Source organism: Rana temporaria, chromosome 3 (genome assembly GCF_905171775.1).
Source record: "Rana temporaria chromosome 3, aRanTem1.1, whole genome shotgun sequence".
NCBI classification, from domain to species: Eukaryota; Metazoa; Chordata; class Amphibia; order Anura; family Ranidae; genus Rana; species Rana temporaria.
This window is the reverse complement of record NC_053491.1, coordinates 90,232,522-90,252,585: the sequence shown is the minus strand read 5'-3', so window position 1 is coordinate 90,252,585 and position 20,064 is coordinate 90,232,522. Positions and strand designations below refer to the sequence as shown.

Below are 20,064 nucleotides of genomic sequence, written 5' to 3'. Positions count from 1 at the left end.
TAACAACAGATAAGTCATCAGCTGTCAGCAGGATTAAAAGAATTGCAATAAAAAAATTCGGGAAAGAATCAGTCTTTTGAGTCTGGTATGGATTTTGAGGTAAACCCAACGCCAAAATCAAAAAAATAAATGGCGTGGGTTCCCCCCCAAAATCCATGCCTGGTGACATCACCGGGTGACCACCACACCCATGTGATATCGTTGGCCAGGGAAATGCTGGGCCAACGACATCACAAGAGTAGGGCCACCTGGTGATGTCAGCGGTTGATCCTTGCCCTTTAATAATTTCAGAGCTGGCAGAAAGCAGGAGCCTTCGGAAGGAGTGGGCGTTTTTTTTGGGGGGGGGGGTTTCTTTCAGGTCGATGAGCATCATGATTGATGGTGGATCTATTCTCTTCATGCCCAGACCAATTTTCAGCTTTAAGTACTCCCACACTTTGAATAACAATTACTCATGCAACACTGTACCCAAACAACATTTTTATAATTTTGTTCACACAAATACAGCTTTCTTTACCATCCTCACAACCACCAGCCAGGGTTGAGGGGAAGAGGCCCTTGTTTCCATCAACATGGGGACAAGGTGCTTTAAAAAGAGGGTTCAGAGCCCCCTACCCCACAGCACCCCCCCACATGTTGAGGGCGTGTGGCCTGGTATGGTTAGGGAGGGAGGGGCGCTCGCTCATCCCCTCCCTTTCCTGACCTGCTGGGCTGCATGCTCGAATAAGGGTCTGGTATAGATTTTTTAGGGCGACTCCACTCCATTTTTATTTTTACCATGGGGTTCCCCTCAAAATTTATACTGGACCCAAAGGGCCTGGTATGGATTGGGGGTTTTTTTCTCCGTTTTTTATTGCCAGCTATTTTTTTTTTACATTTGGCTGTCAGTGGGGAACCCCCCTGACATCTGATGACTCATTTGTTGTAACCTCTTCCTGCCCGCTGATCACGTGATGTAAACAAAGCGGGCACTGCGTAGCTTTAACTAGCAAATGCACACGATGCTATACCCAAACAAAATTGACGTCCCTTTTTCCCCACAAATAGAGCTTTCACCTCTGCAGTTTTTAAATAGAAAAAAAAATGTATTCATCAGTTAAGGTCGATATATATTCTTCTACATATTTTTGGTAAAAAGAAAACGCAATAGGCATATATTGATAGGTTTCCGCAAAACTTGTCGCGTATACAAACTATGGGATAGATTTAGGGACTTTTTTTTTCTTTTTTGTATTTACTGGTACTGACGTTTTTTTAGCAGGACTGAGACATTGCGGCGGACAAATCTGACCCCAAATTACACTTTTTGGTACCAGTGACATTATTACATTGATCAGTGCTAAACAAATACAGTGATCAATGTAAAAATTACACTGGCAGGGAAGGGGTTAACAGTAGGGGGCTTTCAAGGAGTCAACTGTGTTCCCTGGGTGTGTTCTAACTGTAGGGGGGATGGGCTGACAGGGACATGACAGAGATCACTGTTCCCGATCACTGGGAACAGAAGATCTCTATCATTTCTCCTGTCAAAATGTTGATCCGCCTTGTTTACAAAGGTGTACTAGGTGATCGCGGGTCGCCGGCAGACATCAAATCCGCTCGATACGTGGGCACGCTCCAGCAGCAGGAGTGAGAGTGCACCACCGGAGGCGCGCGCCTGCCCGCTATCGCTTCTGCGCAGGAGAGCCCACCAGCCAACAGAAAACAACGGCAGCTGGTCGGCTAGTGGTTAAACACCACCAAAAGAAAGCTCTATTTGTGTTTAAAAATGTATAATAAAAATGCCATAAATATATCGCCTATTTTGTAGACACTATGGCCCAGATTCTCAAAGGAGATACGACGGCGTATCTCCAGATACGCCGTTGTATCTCTGAGCTGTCTTATCTATGTGCCTGATTCTTAGAATCAGTTACGCATAGATTTGTATTAGATCCGATTTGTATATTTACGCTGGCCGCTAGGTGCGTGTACGCTGATTTACGCCTAGAAATACGTAAATCAGCTAGATACGCAAATTCACGAATGTACGCCCGGCCGACGCAGTACAGATACGCAGTTTACGTTAGGCTTTTCCTGCCGTACAGTTACCCCTGCTATATGAGGCGTACATGCGGCGTACCAATGTTAAGTATGGCGGTCCTTCCCGCGGTGAAATTTGAAAATTTTGCGTCGTTTGTGTAAGTCGTCCGTGAATGGGGCTGGACGTAATTTACGTTCGCGTCGAAACCAATACATCCTTGCGGCATACTTTGGAGCAATGCACACTGGGATATGTCCACGGACGGCGCATGCGCCGTTCGTGAAAAACGTCAATCACGTCGGGTCACAAGTTAATTACATAAAACACGCCCCCCTGTTCCACATTTGAATTAGGCGGGCTTACGCCGGCCTATTTACCCTACGCCGCCGCAACTTACGGAGCAAGTGCTTTGAGAACACTGCACTTGCTCGTCTAAGTTGCGGAGGCGTAACGTAAATAGGATACGTTACGCCCGCTCAAAGATACGCCGCTGTACGTGAATCCGGGCCTATAACTTTTGCGCAAACCAATCAATATACTCTTATAGAGATTTTTTGACCAAAAATATGTAGAAGAATACATATTGGCCTAAACTGATGAAGAAATTTTTTTTCCCATTTGTTTGGGGGGATATTTATTATAGCAAAAAGTAAAAAATATATTTTCTTTTTCAAAATTGTCAGACGTTTTTTGTTTATAGCACAACAAAATAAAAATGCAGAGGTGATCAAATACCACAAAAAGAAAGCTCTATCTGTGGGAAAAAAAGGGCGTAAATTTTGTCTATGTACAGCGCCGCGCGACCGCGCAATTGTCAGTTCATTAAGGGGGCAAATCCTTATGGTCCTTAACTAGTTAAACCAATTGCCATAGACATTAGTGGCACAAGAAGGTCCTGCTGCCCACTAGTTCACCATGGCAGAACAGTAGCAATAGAGATGCATTTTCTTTTTTGACAATGACTTACTGTATGTCTTTGGGCTACTTAACACTGTAAACAACCCAGAGCTTCCTCCACACACAGAATACATGGGACAAATGCCATGACCTATAAGTGGTTGGACTTAGACATAAAGAGCCCTGTAAGAGTTTTCTGTTTGAAAAAAAAGATCTTAGGGTGGAGAGTGTAACTACAGCAAGTGACAGTTGCCTGGTTTCTCAATCTGAACTGGTTAATCAAAAAAAGGGAGCAGCTCCAGTCTTGTTGCTTTATGTAACCATAGAAGCAAGTCCAAGCTTTCTTTCCTTTTCATTAGGCTTGAAGATCTAGGTGGGCTGACAGAGGTGCCAGAAAAAATAATCCATGGCATGTACAGCTTTAGCATAAGGTAAGATTTGCTAGCGTGTTTACGGAACTTTGATGAATGCAATTGCAAAGTACTTATACTTTTTACAAATTAGATTTAGTTTATGCATTGCATATAAATAAAATATTATTATTAGGCAATGTAATTATTTGTGTTCATGTTTGCATTTTTCAATTTTCAGTCTTTATATGTCATACTATACAGCAATGTTTCTAAACTCTAGTCCTCAAGTGCCCCCAACATGTCATGTTTTCAGGCTTTCCATTATTTTGCACAGGTTATTTGATCAGTTTCACTGCCTTAGTAATTACCACAGCTGCTTCATCTCAGGGAAATCCTGAAAACATGACCTGTTGGGGGTACTTGAGGACTGGAGTTGAGAAACTTTGAAATACAGTATACCTATGCATACCCTATTTTATGTAATATTTGATTAAATTTTTTATTTTTTTTTGCTTGCTATAGACATTTATGGGCAGTTATAGGGAAAAAATGCTAACATTAAGTAGATTTATCGAAACAAGTACTCATATAAACATGCACACTCAAATCACCTAAATCTCGGGGTATACACGTTTTATCAATTACAAATATCCAATGTGGTCAATCACTAGTTTTCCTTATATCAGTCATCCAAAGGTATCAGAGACGTGACCATTTCCCCATCTAAGTACCTTGGGCCAGATCCACAAAAGAGATACGACGGAGTAACTGCTGTTACTCCATCGTATCCCTTGTCCTAACTTTGGAACTGATCCACAGAAGCAGTTTTCCAAAGTTAGGCAGAAGATCCGGCATGTGTAATTGAATTACACTGCCGGATCTTAGGATGCAGTACCGCATCCGCCGCTGGGGGCATTTCGAGTCGATATGCTGCTTCTAGTATGCAAATTAGCACTTAGGGAGATCCACAAAGCTTTTCAGCTTCGTTTTTTCGCCGTAAGTTTTAGTTTGCAAGTGTAAAATTAGGGCTGGTTTTACAAAGTGGAAAGTTAGTAACAGCATGTAAAAGCCCATTCAAGCGACGGCATTTGGTATGCATTTCTGAGGGAGAACTCCACGGCAATTTGTAAAATCTAAACCGGCATGGGTTCCCCCCCCCCCAGGAGCATACCAGGCCCTTAGGTCTGGTATGGGTTGTAAGGAGACCCCCCCTACGCCGAAAAATCGACGTAGGGGGTCCCCCTACAATCCATACCAGACCCGTATCCAAAGCACGCTACCCGGCCGGGCAGGAATGGGAGTGGGGACGAGCGAGCGCCCCCCCCTCCTGAGCCGTGCCAGGCCGCATGCCCTCAACATGGGGGGGTTGGGTGCTCTAGGGGAAGGGGGGCGCACTGCGGGCCCCCCACCCCAGAGCACCCTGTCCCCATGTTGATGAGGACAGGACCTCTTCCCGACAACCCTGGCCGTTGGTTGTCGGGGTCTGCGGGCGGGGGCTTATCGGAATCTGGGAGTCCCCTCAAATAAGGGGGCCCCCGGATACCGGCCCCCCACCCTAAGTGAATGGATATGGGGTACATCGTACCCCTACCCATTCACCTGGAGGCAAAGTGATAGTTATTAAACACACAACACAAGGGTTTTTAAAATCATTTATTAGTCTGCTCCGGAGGCCCCCTGTCTTCTTTAGCTCTAATACCAGGGGGGGGCTTCTTCTTCCGCTCTCCGGGGGTCTTCTCCGCTCTCCGGGGGTCTTCTCCGCTCTCCGGGGGGGTCTTCTCCGCTCTCCGGGGGTCTTCTTCTATCTTTGCCGCTCTCCGCTGTTGACTCGGCGCACCCCGGTTCTTCTGCAGCTGTCCGGTGCCTTCTCCTTCAGCGCTGGCTGCCTGCTATCTTCGTGTGTTAGCTCAATTACTAGCAGGCAGCCAGCGTGGTCTTCTGTGACGTCATGTTCTTCTCTTCTCTTCTTCTCCCTTCTTCCGATGTTGACCCGACGCGACTTCTCACTGTAATGATGGAAGCGCGCCTTGCATCCCATTTATATAGGCCTCACCGTCCCATCATGCTCCGGTAGGTACCCACGTGGTGGGTGCACGTGGGTAGGCACCCACCACGTGGGTACCTACCGGAGCATGATGGGACGGTGAGGCCTATATAAATGGGATGCAAGGCGCGCTTCCATCATTGCAGTGAGAAGAGGCCTCGAGTCAACATCGGAAGAAGGGAGAAGAAGAGAAGAAGATGACGTCACAGAAGACCACGCTGGCTGCCTGCTAGTAATTGAGCTAACACACGAAGATAGCAGGCAGCCAGCGCTGAAGAAGAAGGCACCGGACAGCTGCAGAAGAACCGGGGTGCGCCGAGTCAACAGCGGAGAGCGGCGAAGATAGAAGAAGACCCCCGGAGAGCGGAGAAGACCCCCCCCCCCGGAGAGCGGAAGAAGAAACCCCCCCCGGAGAGCGGAGAAGACCCCCGGAGAGCGGAAGAAGAAGCCCTCCCTGGTATTAGAGCTAAAGAAGACAGGGGGGGCCTCCGGAGCAGACTAATAAATGATTTTAAAAACCCTTGTGTTGTGTGTTTAATAACAATCACTTTGCCTCCAGGTGAATGGGTAGGGGTACGATGTACCCCATATCCATTCACTTAGGGTGGGGGGCCGGTATCTGGGGGCCCCCTTATTTGAGGGGACTGCCAGATTCCGATAAGCACCCCGCCTGCAGACCCCGACAACCAACGGCCAGGGTTGTCGGGAAGAGGTCCTGTCCTCATCAACATGGGGACAGGGTGCTCTGGGGTGGGGGGGCCCGCAGTGCTCCCCCCTGCCCCAGAGCACCCAACCCCCCCATGTTGAGGGCATGCGGCCTGGTACGGCTCAGGAGGGGGGGGCGCTCGCTCGTCCCCACTCCCATTCCTGGCCGGCCGGGTAGCGTGCTTTGGATACGGGTCTGGTATGGATTGTAGGGGGACCCCCTACGTCGATTTTTCGGCGTAGGGGGGGTCTCCTTACAACCCATACCAGACCTAAGGGCCTGGTATGCTCCTGGGGGGGGAACCCATGCCGGTTTTTTATTTGAGTTCTCCCTCAGGAATGCATGCCGAGCGACGCTGTCAATTTTTTTTTTTTTTTCCTGACGCAACTTTTTTAAGCCGGCGCGATCCACAAAACTCGGCGTAACGTAACTTCGCGCATGCGCAATACGGCCGGCGCGGGAGCGCGCCTCATTTAAATGGGACTCGCCCCATTTGAATAGGAATGCCTTGCGCCGGCCGGATTTAAGTTACACAGCCTGAAATTTCTAGGTACTGTAAGTGCTTTGTGGATCGGGCACTTAGGTAGAAATTTTAAGGCAGTGTAACTTAAATGGGATTTTTTAAGTTGCGCCAGGTTTTTGTGGATCTGGCCCCTTAAGCCTAGGTTCACACATATGCGATGCGGGAACCAGTGCGATTCCAGTGCCGGTTCCAGCATCGCATCTCTCCCGCAGGCAGTTCACACTGCCTTCTGCGAACCACTGCGGGTGTCAATACAATGTTAATGACTCCCCCAGATCGGTTTACAGATCGCTGTGTGAACTGTGAACTTGCACAAGAATCAGATCGCATGGCTGTACTATTTTCCTGCAAATCCAATGTGAGTTTAGCCATACAACTGTATGACTGAACTCGCATTGCACAGACTTTGCATGCGATCGGCACCGCAGTGTGGGTGCGAATAACATGCGATGTCTGTATTCGCACAAGTGTAACAGGTGCCTTTTACAGACTTAAAAAAGTGCTTATCTTTTAATATTTAAAACAAGCATTACAATTAGGTCATGACATATTTTTTTTTATTATTATTTAAAACCTTTTTTTTTGTATTCAGCACAAAGGATGGCATTTTCATTAAGGTTGGGTTCACACTGCAGCACAGAGCAGCTCACAGCAAGGGTCCGGTGCATCCCTGTTCACCATTTCAGGTCCGATTTCATTCCAAAGTTTTGGCTGAATTCGGACCTGAAATGGACCAGAAGACGCACAGGACTTCTGTGCAATTCGAACCAGAGCCGCTTCAAAGATGTGAAGTGTGAACTCTGCCTGCATGAGAAGTGTTATGGTTGCTGCTCTCTTAGGCTAGGTTCACATATATGCGGTTGCGGGAATGTGTGAAATCCGCATCATAAAACCACAGGCAAATCATCTAGAGTCAGGCCAGTTAGGAGAGATGAGGGGAAGCTTTGATGGGGGGGTTTGGGGTTGTGCAAAGCTCACACCTAAACCCTGCACTCTGTACACAGCACACCCTTGAACTCTGCACTCAGTAGATAAAGTTTCCTGAACCCTGCACTCTGTACATAGTGCACCTCTGAACTCCACACTCTGTACATAATGCACTCCTGAACTCTGCACCCTGTGCATAGCATAATCCTAAACTCTATACTATGTCCATAACATTTCTGAACCCTACACTCTGTGCATAGCACACCCCAGATACAGCCAGCCCTTTGAGGGCAACCATACATCTGATAGGGCCCGAAATTAAATTGAGTTTGACCTAAAACAAAGGGGGGGATTTACTAATGGCAAATCGACTGTGCACTTTGCAAATGCAGTTTCTCAACAGCTTAGTAAATCAAGTAAAGCTTCATTTTGCAAATAATACACAATCACATGCAAGGAAAGTAAAAAAAATAGCATTTTTGCTTGCACATGATTAGATGATGAAAGTCAGCAGAGCTTAACCCCATTCACTGAGCTTTGGATTGACTGCACTTGTAAAGTGCACAGTCGTTTTGCTTTTAGTAAATCAACCTCAAATATGGCAATAAGGACCTCTGATTTTTTTCTGGCTTTCCTCATCAACATACTTGTTCCAGGTCAAGGATTTTAAAAGTGGTCAGAAGAACAGTCAGGCAACAATAGCAATTTCAGAAGGAGGTCACCAGTGGCAGCCCCCATTTTCTCTTTTGGCAGGTTTCTTTTATGTAAATCACATTTTGTTTAATCAAAATGGGCTCCCTAAAAATGTCCTTGTAATAAAAGAGGACACCATTTCACCTTTTATATATTACATTTATTAAACACAATGCAAAATAGATGCACTATTTGCTACACCACAAAGGAACAAATTGGACAATTACATAAACTCTTTAACGTAATTTCCTTTTGTATTACTCTTGCTTTGGTTGGCTCATAATGCATAATACAACACTTGTGCCGTGTACAGACGATCGGACATTCCAACAACAAAACCGTGGATTTTTTTTCCGACAGATGTTGGCTCAAACTTGTCTCAAACGGTCGCACAAATGTTGTCGGAAATACCGTTTGATAAGAACGCGGTCAAGTACAACTTGACGGCACTATTAAAGGGAAGTTCAATACCAGTCGTGTTAGTAGAACTTTGGTGAGAGACGATTCGCGCTTTTCAGCCTCGTGCTTTTCAGTCCGTTACAGCGTGACACATGTGCTATCTCCATTACGAATGCTAGTTTTACCAGACCAAGCGCTTCCGTCTCGTATTTGATTTAGAGAATGCATGGAATTTTGTGCATTGGAATTATCTACATACCCTCGGAATTTCCGAGAACGGATTTTGTTGTCGGAAAAAATGAGAACCAGCTCTCAAATTTTTGTTGTCAGAATTTCCGACCAAAAGCTCCCATCGAACATTTGTTGTCGGAAATTCTGAGCGTGTGTACGCAGCATAAGAGTTTAGTGTAGTGTAGTGTAGAAAGATCCCAGGCCTCCTTTAGTCTAATGAGAACCTCCAAAACCAAGAGCTGCTGACATCCTTCTGTATAGAGTGGGTTGTAAGGCATAGTGGGTGTAATGCAAGATAGATTCATGGGCGCCAGAAACTTCTTGAATGTAAAAGAGATTTTATTTCTCTTGAACAGAACTTTGGGAGAGAGGGTTAGGGCCAGGACAACCTTAGGTAGTTGCAATGTTAATTAGCAGACTCAGAGATTTCTACAGGTAGACAGCCATGCAGGGAAAGGCATCCAGTAAGATACCACATCTGCAAGGTAGAAATGCTGTCTCCTATGGCAACAATCTTAGAACAGTTCCTAACTCAAGTTGTAACAAACTCCTTTACTTTCTCTACAGTCACTTTGTATAGGTTCTTAACCCACTGAGCTCCCAGTCTTTCTCACTAGACTTGCTGATTCACTGCCATGAATCTCTTGAGCTCTTCCAATTTTCACTTAAGTATTTTCCTTAAGCGTCACCCCCGATTCTCTGCTGAATCCCTAGCTTGGCACTCCAGATACTTTTCAAGCTTCACCTCACTGGCCTGCTTGGTCCCTGGCTAGACACACAAGGTTGCTCTGCAACATAACCTCCGCTGGCTGGGTCCCTGGCTTGACACCTGCTGAAGTTTCCCAATTCCTCAACATCCCCGGTTGGTGAGAATACTGCTCTGGTACTTACTTCAGCCACTCACTGTGGTCCCTGGTAATAAGACGGTTGGTCCCTTAGCGGCAACAGCTTCCCCTTTACCTCCGACCATGAAATGTTCTCTGGCCAGCAGAACCGTCACTTATGGTTGGACTGCAAGCCGTAATCCCAACCCTGTGCTGTTCTCTTGCTTCTGGATAGGCCCTCAGACTAGAAGCCACATGTGCCTGGCCCTCAGACTAGAAGCCAGATGTGCCCATGATAGGCCCAAACTCTGGCCTAGCAGCCCGGGCAATACAACACACATCCACCCAGACAGCCGTCCAGGTGGGACAGAACACTGATCACCTGACTCCACCCAAATATATAGGTTCTCCCAGCAGGCCAAGGAATTTAAGAAAACCCCTGCCCATTGGCTGAGATACCCCATATACTCCTAATCTGTCCTTGATTTGCTATCTTATCTAATGTCACCAGGTACCCGGCCACCCAGTGGCAGAAGAGAGAAGTGCATTCATTCCAGACTTAGGGTGAACTCAATAGATCCCTAACAATGAGCCAAGGTGGCTATACCTGGTAGGTAAATTTAGGAGCAACCCTGCCTAAACACCAGGGTGCTACATTTGCATAACATAGAGTAAAGCATCCTCAATGGACCTATTCTTAAAAATTACACTACAAATAAAAAATAAAAAAACACATCCACATTACATTTGATTTTGCTACAATACTTGTATAGACTTTCCTATACAAAAATTACATTAAGCCTAGGTTCACATTAGTCTGATTTGGCATGCGATATGACATGTCTGAATCGGTGTGACGCCAACTAGTTCCTGCACTACTTTTGGCGACTTTGGGTGTGATTTCAATAGACATCTGTCCAGGAACCTGCACAGATGTCTGTCAAATCGCCCCCTAAGTCGGACTGCATTGCTGGGTTGAAATTGTGTGATATATAACCCACAGCAATGTGAACCTGGAAACACTGTCAGAAATTTGTTTGCTTGAGAATTTTTTTTCATCCTGCCCCTTTGAATTTTCTCAGCACCGCGGTGGAAATCAAACATTGATTTGACCGCAATAAGATTAGAAAATTTAAGGAATGTTCTTAAAACAAAGATGTGTGAATTAAATTCTACTAGCATATGGCCGGCTTAAATGGGTTGTAAAGGTAAAAAAAAGTTCCCTAAATAGCTTCCCTTACCTCAGTGCAGTCCTCCTTCACTTACCTCATCCTTCCATTTTGCTTTTAAATGTCCTTATTTCTTCTGAGAAATCCTCACTTCCTATTCTTCTGTCTGTAACTACATGCAGTAATGTGAGGCTTTCTCCCTGGTGTGGAGAAAGCCTCCTGAGGGGGAGGGGGCAAGCAGGATAGTCAGGACGCCCACTAACTCACAGCTCCTTTCTCTATCTGCAAAGTAGAGAGTGTCCTGACTTGCCTGCTCGCCCCCTCCCCCCTCAAGAGGCTTTCTCCACACCAGGGAGAAAGCCTTGCATTACTGTGTGTAGTTGCAGACAGAAGAACAGGAAGTGAGGATTTCTCAGAAGAAATAAGGACATTTAAAAGCAAAATCGAAGGATGAGGTAAGTGGAGGACTGCACTAAGGTAAAGGAAGCTATTTAGGGGATTTTTTTTCTCCTTTACAACCCCTTGAAGATCCCAAGATCCCATGTTTTTCGGTTGCCTGGAGCATTATGGGCGTGCCATGTCTATAGATACAACAAAGAATCTATTGTTTTCTGTCATTGTCTGTGGGCTGTCCAACAAGATAAGAAGAAGAGCAAGGCACAGGCATTATGGCTGCCCTCATGTAAATATATAATTACAAACTATAAACAGAAAAATGGTTAACACGCTTTGATAAGGTAAAACTTACATTAGGATGGTCTTTTTTACATATATATTTAAAAACATTAAAAATACTATCAGAAGAGCAAGAGAAGGAGCAAGATAAGGAAATTATGTCCACAAAAAAATAAAATAATATACTTTCCAAAAAAAAACATTTCATTAAAATTAATAAAATACATAAGAACCCCAAAGCATAAAAAGAGCCGGAACTATCATGGAGGAACACAAATAAGTGCCTACTGCCAGAGAACTCAGAGACATGAAATTACGAGGTGTTCAACTCTGCAGTAGTGCAACCATTGTTTTTATCTGATTGGACAGAATTATGTTGGTGTTTTACACATGGTCATACAAAGAGACGTCAGGAACTAACGTGAAACATATAAGAAAGAACCGTAAGGAAAGGAGGCAAAGTCAGGATTCTATTACTAGGGATAGTTGGACGAAAGACATGAAACATCTGCAATTGGGGAGAATCACACACCAGAAGATAAATCTAATAGTAACAAATGACCCTGGTACACTTTGAGCACCCAAAATATAGTTACTTCATAACTAATATCTAGGCCTTCATACCTGAGGCTGAACCTAAGTGAGGGAAAAGGGAGATAAAGAAAAGTATAAATATTTTTGGCAAATAGCTAAATGGGTTGTACTAAAGTTATGGACTGCATTTCGAAGAAGAGCATCAGGGGTCTGTGTTGGGTGTCAGAGTTTCAGCATAATCTTTATGTGTACTGATTTAATGAGGGACAGAAAATTGTCTTATGAAGATGCCATATTTGATGTCCCATGAGCATGTCGTGTTATTCACATCTTCAGATCTCATTTCTTGTCTTTAATGTCTCTAAGGCTTGTAAGATTTCAGATGGAGGTCTATGCTGCATTAGGTCTAGATGCACACTGTGTTTGTGTTTTTATTAATGCATTTTTTATGTGCATTAACCTCCCTGGCGTTATGATTATTTCAGAAAAAAGGTGCTGAAAGCGGTACCATTATTTGTAAGGAAATTTGGCGTTTTATACTGTAGGCCTGTAATTCTTAGGAATAACTCACTTAAATCTGTCCAAACAAGAGTCTAGTAGGCATCCCGGGTATTAATTAAAAAAAAAAAAAAAATTATAAATTATAATATAATAAATAATTATAAATAATTATAACAAATAATAATATAATTATAATAGAAATTATTCAATAATGTAATCAACTCAAAATCACTGAAATTTGCTCAGTTGCAGAATTGTCGCTGTCATTACTTTTATTTTTTTATGACGAATTTCCCCACAAATCGCTATCGCACAATTCTGCAAGTGATTATAATTTATTGTCGCTGTTTTCTAGCTGCTCTAAAACCATTTTTGACATAAAGGGACACTTTTGGTTGCTATGGACAATCTACAGTTTGCAGGCAGAAAGGACAGTTTTTATTATATAAAAGTACATGTAGGGCACTGGACAGACCACTAGGGACAAGGGGGGTGTGTATTTTTTACATACAGTACTGTAATCTATAAGATTACAGTATACTGTATGTAAGGTGTTTGTTTATCTTTTTGAATTTGGCACCGTTCTCCGCCCCCGTGCATCGTAACGTCGCAGGGAATGGAGATCGCAGCACACAGAGGCACTGTGTGAATCGAGCGAGGTCCCGCTCGCTCACACAGCGCGGTGGCATCGCTGGATCCAGGGACAAGGTAAGTAAACCAAGCCTGTGGATTCTGCGAGGCGAGCCCGAGTCTGACTCGGGGTTACCGATCGCAGCAGAAAAATGTAACCCCGAGTCAGAATCGGGAATACCCGAGTCTGGTATTCTAATGTTCTAAAGCGATTTAGATGCCCATTTATCAAGCGCTTACATTGTTTTGCAATTTTTACTGTAGCCCGTTAAAAACCTGTTTATAATGTCAGTGCCAGATTTCTAAGAGGGGCAAAAAGAGGGGCCTTCCAGAGGGGGCCCCAGACTTTCTTTGTGAAAATGTTTTAACTTATTTACCTTTGAGACTTCAGTAGTGCATTCGTTGATGACATTTTCCAGTTTGCAACCATTGCCATTCTCCAATCATGTCTCACTCTATCAGTTTTATTACATGATGAAGGGCTTGCTGATACTATTCCAGGTGTTAATGTAGCTCTTAGGCCTCGTACACACGACTGAGTTTCTCGGCAAAAAACAGCAAGAAACTTGCTGGGAGATATTTTTTTGCAGAGGAAACCGGTCGTGTGTACATTTTCGCAGAGGAAACTGTCGAGAAACCCGACGAGCCAAAAAGAGAGCAAGTTCTCTATTTCCTCAACGGGAGTCTCAAATTGGCTCGTCAAGTTCCTCGACGGGCTGGTTTTCGACGAGAAACTCGAACGTCTGTATGCTAAGAAAGCCGCGTATGCTCAGAATAAAGTATGAGACGGGAGTAAAAGTAGCATTTGTAATGGAGATAACACATTTTTCAAGCTGTAACAGACTAAAAAGTGCAAATCGTCTCTTAACAAACTTTTACTTAACATGCAAACACATGAGATTAGCAAAACCAGCCCCAAGAGTTTAGCCAGTGGAATCGAACTTCCCCTGCCGTTGTATGTGTTGTATGTCACCGCGTTTGAGAACGAGGAGATTTTGGCTTGACCGTGTGTACGCAAAGTAAGCCTGTCGAGTTCCTCGACAAGCCTAACAAGGAACTCGACGAGGAAAACGATGTGTTTCGCCCGTCGAGTTTCTCGGTCGTGTGTACGAAGCCTTAAAGTATATTTGTGTTTGATGGTCACTAGTTGTTCAGGAGAAAGGCCTTCAGAAAATTGGCTTTGATAAAGAATTATCTGGAAAGCACAATGACCCATGAAATACTAAAGCCAGGTACACACTACTATTTTTTTTTTCATTCAACCCATTCAATTTTTTCATTCAACCCAGCTCAGGTCAGAACTGCTGTACTAACAATCAGATGTTAATACAACAATCTCCCCTGCTGTGCTATTGTGTTCTGACAGGGGGGGCAGCCCCTCCGGCCAGAACACTCTGGTCACCCCACTCAGTCGGCTGCTGGTTTTCCAGCATGTTTATCCAAAAGAAGCCGGCCGGCTTCTGTCAGACTAGGCTGCCAGACACATGGGCTAAATGTCAGACGGTTTTATTGAAATTGAAATCAACTTGTGTGTACTAGGCTTGAGTGTTCTGTGCCTACTTGGTGTCGAGAGCAGTGTCCTCATGATGATACAGTTTGATGAGTTAGTTAAAGATTTTGCAGATGCTAAATGCAGGAAAACAGACTTTTAGTAACTATTGTAGTGTGACACCCCATTCACACCTCCGCGACAAAACGCCCGACGCCGGACGCTCGTGCCACTGGAGGGTAGAATTCCCATTGCTGTCTATGAGATGGTTCACATCTCATAGACGCCGTACGCCTGTCGCCTGAAAAAAAGTCCCGGAACCTTTTTTCAGGCGGCATTGGCGTTCGCCCATACAAAGCAATGGGAAGGCTTTGTTAAAAAAAAAAAGTTACACACTCGCAGCAAAATACGCATAATTTTGATGTATGACTTGCTAATTTAATTTCTATGTTAAGGGGCCACCAAACATGAAGTGCCCTGGGCCCCCCAAGGTCTTAATCTGGCACTGTATACTGTGACACTTGTTGACCTTGTGAGATCTACTTCCAGGATTATTTGTGGCATGTATTGGTGCACAAACAGCTGAGATGTCTCATTTCACTGAAACTTTGTAAGCAGAAGCACCTGTTGCTGTTTTGGTGCATTCAACTAAGATTTTGGATATTGCCCTTCTCTCCCTATCATTGTAGTGGCAGTAGGAGAGGTCATAAAGCAGGAGGAGACTGTGAACCTCCCTGATCATCATTTCTGATTCAAGGAATCTCTCTCCTGCGGTGGCAGGTATCCAGGGGAGTGACTTGCTACTAGGTGGTGTAAAACAAAATGTATCAGACATGCATTTTCATGCACTTTTGTTGACTTCTATGGCCCTAAAAATGCACTAAACTGAAACAAGAATTGGCTCTGAGCTATTTTCAAAATCGTGCTGCATCACAGCACACAGATTTGAACAGGCTCTTACAATAACATTGCTATGTATTGCCCAAGCATTTTTGCATGTTCCAACAAGTGTTAAAATGTAAATATATGAACCAGGCCTAAAATTGTGGGCAGAACAAACACTGACTGTACACATCAAAGAACCAGTAAACTTGGAACTAGGCTGTCTTACCATTTTGATATTTATTGAATGTTGATATGAAACAGGTTTGGAACCAACACTGGAGTCTTTGTTTACATGTTTCAAATATATTTCGATTGCATATATATAATTGTAAAAATATAAGTCAAAATATAAGTAAACAACAAAACTGATCCTGCCAGTATGTGTTTTTGCCATGCCATGTCCACTTTAAGCAAAATCATAGTCTGTATAGTTAATAATCATATAAATAGTTATAGTGTCAAATAGCTATATTATATAGTATAATATTTGATCTTCATTATTTTGCTTATTTTTACAGGTTCTATATTTTGCATCTCAGACTTGTACGCCTGAGCCAAGCACAATGATCATAAAAGTTGCCTAGCCATCTCTGTACAATTTTTGGCTATCTTGTATTTTGTAACTTTGTAACAAATGTCGTATCGGGTCAGCAATGGATATATCAGTTTGCCTTCACGTTATGGTTCCATAGAGAACTTTCAGCACCATCTGGATAATGGAAGGAGGTCTCCTCGATGGACCTCTAAAGACCTAGGCAGCTGCAGACATGGGTTGGATTCACCAAGACTCTTTGGTCTCTCAGAGCTGGAGAAGAACATTGCGGTGAGGCTTCTTCATAATATATAATATTGTTCTATTTTTTTTGTGTAAGGCCCCATTTGTGTCTGAGAATTTTTTATAGTTTGAAGCTCAAAGTTCTAAAACTGTCAACTAATAAAAAAATTTAATTAATTGGTGGCTGTTTCACATATGAGAGCTCAATCGCCTGTAGCTTAACTTAAAGCTACACAAGATAATTTGAAGGCAGATTTTGGCACTTTGGCCCCATAGACTTTAAAGCATGAAATTATCAGCCCCTGATATTTACTGGCAGTTTACTGGTGGTTGGCAACCCTGCTGAGCTCTTATATGTGAACAGCCACCATTAACTGCTTGAGGACACGGCTGGGCACAAGGGCGTACATGTACGTCCCCTTTAAGATCCCAGCTGTGGGTCGCGAGCACGCCGGCGGTGGCACGCTCGTGACATGGTCCTCTTTTCCATGACCGTCCCCGCAGGAACAGCGGACCTGTTTACCGCCGGTGTTCCGTGATCGGGTCACAGAGAGGAAGAACAGGGAGAGGTAAGTGTAAACAATCCTCTCTCCCCATGCTTCCTACTGAGCATGTCACTGATCATCTGTTCCCTGTCATAGGGAACGACGATCAGTGACGTCACACGCCCAGTCACGCCCCCCCTCACAGTAAGAATCACACATTAGGGCACACTTAACCCCTACAGCGCCCCCTCCTGGTTAACCCCTTCACTGCCAGTGTTATTTTTACAGTAACCAGTGCATTTTTATAGCACTGTTCGCTGTAAAAATGACAATGGACCCAAAATAGTGTCAAAAGTGTCCGATGTGTCCGCCATAATGTCGCAGTCACGATAAAAATCGCCAAAAAATTATTAATAAAAATGCAATAAAACTATCCCCTATTTGGTAGGCGCTATTAATTTTGCGCAAACCAATCAATAAACGCTCATTGCGATTTGTTTTACCAAAAATATGTAGACAAATACGTATCGGCCTAAACTGAGGAATTTTTTTTTTTTTTTATATATTTTTTGGAGGGTATTTATTATAGCAAATATATTTTTGTTTATAGCGCAACAAATAAAAACCGCAGAGGTGATCAAATACCACCAAAAGAAAGCTCTATTTGTGGGAAAAAAAGGACCCAATTTTGTTTGGGAGCCACGTCACACAACCGCGCAATTTTCAGTTAAAGCAACGGAGTGCCGAATCGCTAAAAGTGGCCTGGTCTTTAAGCTGCATAATGGTCCTGGGCTTAAGTGGTTAAAATACACAGGATTTAAAATGATGAAAGTATTTTTGTTGTAGTACTGTATATGGTATATTCATATCTAAACAAGCTGCTGAAGATAAGGTACATTTAGGACAGCAATACTGTACTAAAAAAGTACCTTTAGTTATATAAAAAAAAATGTTAAAAAAAGATTTAATGAGAGTTCTTTTTTAAGACAGCTGACCAGAAAATTGTATGTTTCTGAAGACTACTATTGCAGGATGTGGTAAATGGTCTCTTTATAGTGTTGTTAAGGTAGTTTTGATAGTTTCATAGCATTCAATAACTTATCTTTGTATTATCTTGCCTGAATAATTTCCCAAAAAGGCAGCTGGGCACATGGAACCAGAACACTGCATGGGACAGTGGAGAGATTACACTAGAGGGCCCACGAGTCCACGGCATACAGACAGAGAAAGATCCGTGAGTCCCCTGCGGGGCATCCACTCTTTGGAATGTTACAGGTACAATGAAACAAACATCTTTGCTGTAAATAGAGAGATTACATGTGTACAAACAGTAAAAGCATTATTTTCATTCTTCAGTTATAAAAGTTGACTGATGATCTCTAAAATGCAACCACAAAGGCCAAGCCCTACAGCCACAAAGTGACAGCATTACAATGATTCCATAAATTCAATCACACATACTGAACATTACTCTTCATTTCTATAGAGCTGGCCATACACAATTCGTTTTTAAAGTGAACCTTCATATGGAATATCTGAAAAGTCATTTATCAGAACATTCTTTCTTGCCATTATTTTGTCAACTAGTTTAGCTTGAAAGCCCTAAAATTTCATCCAGGCATTCTATTGAATGGAAATTCAGATGTATTAAGCCTCGTACACACGGCCGAGGAACTCGACGGGCCAAACACATCGTTTTGCTCGTCGAGTTCCTTGTTAGGCTGTCGAGGATCTCGGCGAGCCAAATTTCTCCATTGCCGTCGAGGAAAAAGAAGACATGCTCTCTTTTTGGCTCAACGAGATCCTGGACAGTTTCCTCGTCAAAAAGTGTACACACCACCGGTTTCCTCGTAAAAAAAAAAAAAAACTGCAAGTTTCTTGCTGTTTTTTGCAGAGAAACTCGGTCGTGTGTACGAGGCCTGACACAGCTTTCATTGCAATATTCTCAATTACCGGTAGCTTTTTTCATTTTTTTTTTTTTTTTGCATTACAGTTAGAATTGTTTGTTCCAGAAAATGTTTATCCTTTTCTCATCACTATGGTCAAAAATGAATGCCACTTTGACCCCACTAACCATTAGAAAATCAAATGAACGTTCCGAAAAAGATCATTTCGAAATAAATTTTGCTGGCGTATAGTCTGCTTTAGACCAGCCAAATATAGATTTTTTTTCAGACAGTCACTATTGTTTCAAAGAGATAAGGTGCTCAGCGCATAAATATGCATGCTTGGCCAAATCATGCTAAAATCATGCTACAAAATGACTGCAATCCAACATGTTTGTGTTGGTGTATGTGTTTACTCCAAAATGAAAGTGGCTTGTTTGTCAAAAGATAAGTTGCTGATTTGTGTTCATGGTCCACTCATATATATGGTCACCACCACTATTCTATTCCATAAAATGCAAATCAGAACAGTGTTTTTGTAAAACAGAATAAAAAAATATTTTAAAGTGTTACTAAAACCAGGACCCTGTATTCACCATATATGGTCTCCCACAGTACACATAGCATGTACATGCAATTATTTTAGTAAATATAAATTGCTAAATGCCTTTTCTCATCATCAGTATATAGCAGTCTTGTGACTTCTATCAGTGCCTGATTAAAGCTTGTAGGAGGTGTTTTGATACTGCACTGGCTGCCCTATCAGGATGCAGGACCCCTGACCCTCTGCCCCGTCATTTTGTGGAATATATTTTTGGGTTTGTGGGACAAATTGAGCTTTTATTTTTCTTCATCTCTAGTTCACATTGTACTGGTTGAAGTTGTCCCCAAGACTAATTAATTATTAATAAATAAAGTGTTTTTTGTATTTCATTATATTGACATTAAATCTTATTAATCCCAGTGCAGTGTAATTTAAACCATAACCATAATATATATCACATTAAACCACCACAATTGTGTTAACACCCCTTCACTTTAATGATACTTTAAATACAATCTATTGTCAAAACAATCACTATGTCACATGAATCCAATCAATACAATTATTTGTAATAAGCACAATCTTTAAACAGCGTCCCTATTCTTTAATCCGCTTCCTGTGAATCACTCCAAACAAAAACTTCTCTTGTGCTCCTCCACTCCCACATGGCATCAATATTGCTGATACAGGCTCCCAACATGTATAGTGCTGCAACTACACATCCCAGCTCCCTTCTCTGTCCGATGTTGCATTGTGACGTCACCACATTCTGCCATACACTTTACCTCGTGTAGGTTTAATAACAGAACGATGCATTATTAACAATATTAGTGTGGGAAATGCATATTGGTGCTGGTTTACTTAATTTAGA

At 43.0% G+C, this 20,064-nt stretch overlaps 1 protein-coding gene across 3 annotated transcripts in view; it reads left to right on the top strand.

The window, feature by feature from the left end:
* The first annotated feature begins 3,207 nt into the window (after nucleotides 1–3,207).
* LOC120931466 (golgin subfamily A member 6-like protein 22) overlaps nucleotides 3,208–20,064 on the top strand; it is a 101,954-nt gene continuing 85,097 nt past the window's right edge. For 2 of the 3 annotated variants that reach the window (XM_040342947.1, XM_040342946.1), the window contains exons 1-3: nucleotides 3,208–3,351; nucleotides 16,022–16,326; nucleotides 17,902–18,038. In XM_040342947.1, coding sequence (XP_040198881.1) covers nucleotides 16,138–16,326; nucleotides 17,902–18,038 — 326 coding nt within the window. In that variant the 5' untranslated portion in view covers nucleotides 3,208–3,351; nucleotides 16,022–16,137. Of the gene's footprint in view, nucleotides 3,352–16,021; nucleotides 16,327–17,901; nucleotides 18,039–20,064 lie in introns of those variants that run through there. The other variant, XM_040342948.1, reaches the window with a different exon arrangement.